This window comes from Diutina rugosa (genome assembly GCF_008704595.1).
Source record: "Diutina rugosa strain CBS 613 chromosome Unknown scaffold65_size61115, whole genome shotgun sequence".
Lineage (NCBI taxonomy): Eukaryota > Fungi > Ascomycota > Pichiomycetes > Serinales > Debaryomycetaceae > Diutina > Diutina rugosa.
The window spans coordinates 56579-61093 of record NW_022995122.1 but is presented as its reverse complement, the minus strand read 5'-3'; the positions used below and the strand labels follow the sequence as shown (position 1 = coordinate 61093).

The following is a 4515-nucleotide window of genomic DNA, read 5'->3' as shown; positions in this document are numbered from 1 at the left end:
ACCTCCGCCGGCTATCATCGCCGAAAATAATCGGGCCGCACCCGTTTCCAAACGCTTTGTCTCTCAATCTCTCTGATTATTGCAAAGGGCATCTAATTAGCCCACCCGACAGAGGCTGGCCCCCTATGATGTAATGGCGACCAGAAATTGGTGGGCGCACGCTAACTCCTCGAAAGCGCTCCCCGCGCATGTTTTGACAGGGTGCTGCGACAATCCGCGTTTTCTCAGATAAATTGGCTTGGGCAAGCGGTGTGCTCGCCGTGCGTCGGGTTGCTTCGCCAGCGACATTGCGCGGGATTTGCTGTAAACGACAGTAGCCACGGGTCACTGCAATGGGAATTCACATTCACCGAGGGGTTGGCAGCGTTTCCGCCCGCCAACGGGCTCCCACTGCCCCCGTGGGCAAATAATCAGTATGTCTAACAAATTATTCACCATGCTTGAAGGGGGTGAAGCGTCTGACGGAGATGAAGAGACTCTCGGAGCGCAATTAGGGAGGGGTACTGGCTACATAAACCCGGTGTCGTTCGTGCATCAATCGAAGTCGGTACTGGCGGTGTCACTGGCACACAATGGCTAACGCCCTGCCCGTTGTAAGTAGGACTAAAAAGGGGCAGGCGGCAGTTTCAAGGTGGGGGAGATCTGTTTGGGGTGCCCATTTGTGGTAATGGTGGTGGTGGTGGTGGTGGTGTACGGTATAGGGGGGGATAATTCTCACCCCATTGTAGGATGACGAAAATGACGTCATCGGGTGACCAGCCCCGCTGGGGTTAGAGAGGCAATAACTGGGGCAAAGACACTGACACCCATAAGGTTAGAGTGGCATCAGACACAATAGCATCCCTAAATTTAAAGAAGCATTTGCTGGAGAAGAAGGGCAGGAACAAATACGAAAGTTTCGTTCTGATTAAGGTTATGCTAGTAGGCGGCGTTCACACAAGTAGTTGTTCCACAAGCGCGTAAAGCCGGTCGCGATCGACTTCCTGGCGCTTGTACATGGCGTGGATCTCGGCGAGCTTGGCCACGGTATCGCGCTCGTCGGGGCTGCGGCTACGTTTCCGCCACCCTTGGTCATGACAGTGCCACTCGACCACCTTCACTTCGCGGGCACGGAGCAGCACTAACACCGTGCGCAGTACGCGATACCCTCTATTGATGTCGTTGCGCATCGCTGTAGACAACGCGTGCTCGAGTTTAACCAGTACGGGGCACGCCTGGAGGTCGAACTCGGGGCGGAACTCGTCGCAGTAGGACACGTGGGGCGGGAGCGCCTTGTGGCCGATGGTGTGGCTACCGAGACTGGTGTGGTCATCGTCATCGGTTTTGGCGTCGTCATGGTCGTCGAGTTTGAGGGTATTGTCACGTTTGGTCCACGATACTGCCAGATCGGCGATGATGTCGCACTTGCGGTGGACCACCTGGTGATTGTACTCGACGACGTTTTTCACCAGCTCGTCGCGGATCTTGGGGAAGTACATCGTCAGCTTGGTGCGTTTGAGCTCAAGCAGCGCCGTCGGCAGCCCCACAAGCTCCAGCATCGATTGCGACCGTGTGAGCTTAGGCGAGAACTCTCCCAGCGACAACTGCGGAGCGGTCCAAGGGTATTCGTCGTGTTCGAGCGCCGGCAGCGGCGTCTTGTGGCTGTAGAACAGGTTGCGTTTAGTTAGCGGGTGCGGGGTATAATCGTCAAACGACGAGGGAGCCATCAAGGGAGCGCGTTTGCCCCATGAACTGGCCACCAGCGACAATGACAGCGTCAACGACGACGAGAGATAGGCGACCAGCCGCAGCAGTTGCGGCAGCCGGTGAGGCACCACGATGGGGGTCAGCGTCGCCGCCGTCAGAGCTGCCGCCACGGGGATGGCCCACCCTTTTTGCAGCGGCGTCACGCACAGCAGCGTCAGCAGCATCAGGTGAACGTCATCAAGGGTATCGAGCGTGTCGTCGTCTACCGCCAGGTCGTCGACGGCGATCGCCACTGCCGGCAGGGCGATGGTGACCTGGGTCAGTCCCAAGCCGGTCATGACGAGGTTGACGATGAAAATGAGCTTTTTCGCCACCAACTGGTTATTCAGCACCACCACCACTCGAGTCTTTTCGTCGTTAGGGGATGCGCGACGGGGGAAGTACTGGTTGACGGTGGCAAATAATCGGGCTAAGAAATCGGGCTTGCCGTCCTTGAACTCGATCCAGTTGACCACTTCCAGCACCCACTGTTTGAAGATATGGTGGCGCGGTCCCACCTCTTGTGGAAGTCCCACCACTCGTGGAGTGTTGACCACGTAGTCCATCAGACGAATAAACCGTTTGACAAGCACAAAGAAGTCAGAGTCGTTTTGGAAACAGTAGTCGGCGAGGCGTAGACGCGTGGTTTGCGGAAGCGGGTGGATGGCTGCCGTCCGCGCCATCACCATTGCCTGAAACTGATTAAGGTGGTGGTGGACGACCCCCCAGTTGGCAAATATGACATCAGTAATATCCGTCAGCACTTCCATCGGGATTACAAGCCCGAGGGCAAGTCGCAGTGCTACTGGCGGCGCCAGCGACGTGGGACCGGGCATCGGCGGCGCCACCACCCAGTCGTCGTCGTCGTCGGCATCCGCAGTAGTGGTAGGCGAGTTATCATCGTCGAGCAGAAATACCCTCAGGATAAGCACCATGGCCCCGTGCACCAGCAGTAAAGGGGGAAGCATGTGAATCTTGGTGGTGGTCTGGGTTTCCAGCGACGGGAACGAGCCAAACATGAACTTACAGAGCTGGGCCTGCAGGTGGAGACTGGGGAGGGTGGTGGGACCCAGCGGGGAAAGGGTGGAAAGGGTGGTTGGTGCCAGCAGCATTTGCCCTGGCGCTCGGCGCAGCGAGTCAAAAAGGACATCTTTGTAGTGGATCGAGCCGGAGTCCTGGGCCACCACCACTCTGAACCCACCTTCGTCCAAATGATAAGGTTTCAACGGGTTACAGTTGGGGGTACCGTAGAGAAGGCCGCGGGTGTGGCAGTCGTCGTGGGTGGCGAGCAGCAGCGTGAGCAGCAGCAGCGCCACCAGCGGCGGCGGGGCGATGGTGTCGGTGCTCAGCTTGAACAAGCGTCCAAGCATCAGAGGCACGACCGGGAAAAATGAGGACAACTCAACAGTGGTACGTTGTTGCGGACGGTCACGGATGGGGAGACGATCGCGATTTGCGGCTGGTATCCGTTGCGACTGTGTGCAGGAGGAAACCGTTGCGATAAGTTTAGCAGCGATTGGCAGCGCTACCATCAAGGGTGACAGCGATAGACGAGAGCATAGAGGCAAGATAGAAAAAGGAGGTGGAGACGAGAGGAAGTGAGACCGGTGGATAAATGAGGGGAGTAGACACAGAGAAAGTGGAGACGAGGAGGGTTCACAGGGGGGTAGAGACACGAGATCAGGGGTCAAGAAAGCTCGCAAAGCTGAGAGTGTAGTCGGAGGTAGAGTAGAGATTTGGCTAGTGTCTTGAGGGGGATACCAATATATATACCTTGTCGTCATTATGTTATTGTTTCAGCTACGGTTTCACTTCAGATAACGTTTCAGATACGACGATGATGAGTGCGGTATCGATAAAGGGGGATCGGAAGGTATCGTTCAAATACGCAGATGTGGGGGGTCATCACGGTTTTTTACATCCGTTATCGTAACCACACAATGAGTAACCGTATACCTGTCCCCACATAGTGCAGCAGTTTGACGGTGGCTTGTCTTCCTACCCCTGTTCCAGTGTCTGTCGGGCATCTCCCAAAAGGATCTGCTAAAACACAAACATCGTTTCACTCACGCCAAAGTGTCGGGGTCCGTGTCGGGGAGCGCCCCCTGCCGTCACTTGTCGTCACACCCGACACCGCCACCATGGCGGGCGACTTTGGCGACGAACGGCACGACCCGGACCAATTTCACCGTCGCCAGAAGGACAGCGTTTAACCCTGCGTGCTTGATGACAATCGGGGGCCCATCGTCCCGTATCGGTGGTGTGCCACCCATGATAGGGCGCAGGAGAAATCTGTGGCGGAGGCAGTGGCGTTTGACGGTGACCGCTGGCGACGGGTGCCCCAAAATCACCCTTATGAGACCGCTGGTGGCTGGCAGTGGTCGATTGTGGCGTCTACAAAGGCCATTGTGGCACTCAGAGGGTTACAATCGGCGCCAATTAGCCACCACACTGGCGTGGGTGGTGATACCGGTGTCGGCTAGTCAGCGCTCGCTGCACAAACGACACTGCGGATCTGCGTGGCACTGAGACTCGGCCTGTGTCGCTGAGAAGGTTTAATTACGGAGCCTGTGTCACTGCCACACACTCCTCTGCTTGGCACAGAACGAGGCGTCCCCCAAAATTGGATGCCTCCTAGAAGTGAGTTCCCCCGAGGATTAAGCATATAGGGCATATCCGGCGTTGTTGGATGCGTTATCGGTCACGTTGGCCGCTGGCCACGTGAAGCGGGTGCCAATTCCACATTGGCTGCGTCGGTGGTGGCAGTGTGTGGGGAGGGGGGGGAGGACA

General features: G+C 57.0%; 1 protein-coding gene across 1 annotated transcript; it reads right to left on the bottom strand. All coding sequences in view use genetic code 12, as the record gives it.

The window, feature by feature from the left end:
• Window positions 1-932: 932 nt before the first annotated feature.
• DIURU_002569 (uncharacterized protein) lies at window positions 933-3095 on the bottom strand (the record flags this gene model as incomplete). The annotated part of the gene is made up of 1 exon (XM_034155234.1): window positions 933-3095. One exon carries the CDS (start codon window positions 3093-3095, stop codon window positions 933-935), a length of 2163 nt encoding a protein of 720 aa, XP_034012658.1.
• Between the last annotated feature and the right edge of the window lie 1420 nt (window positions 3096-4515).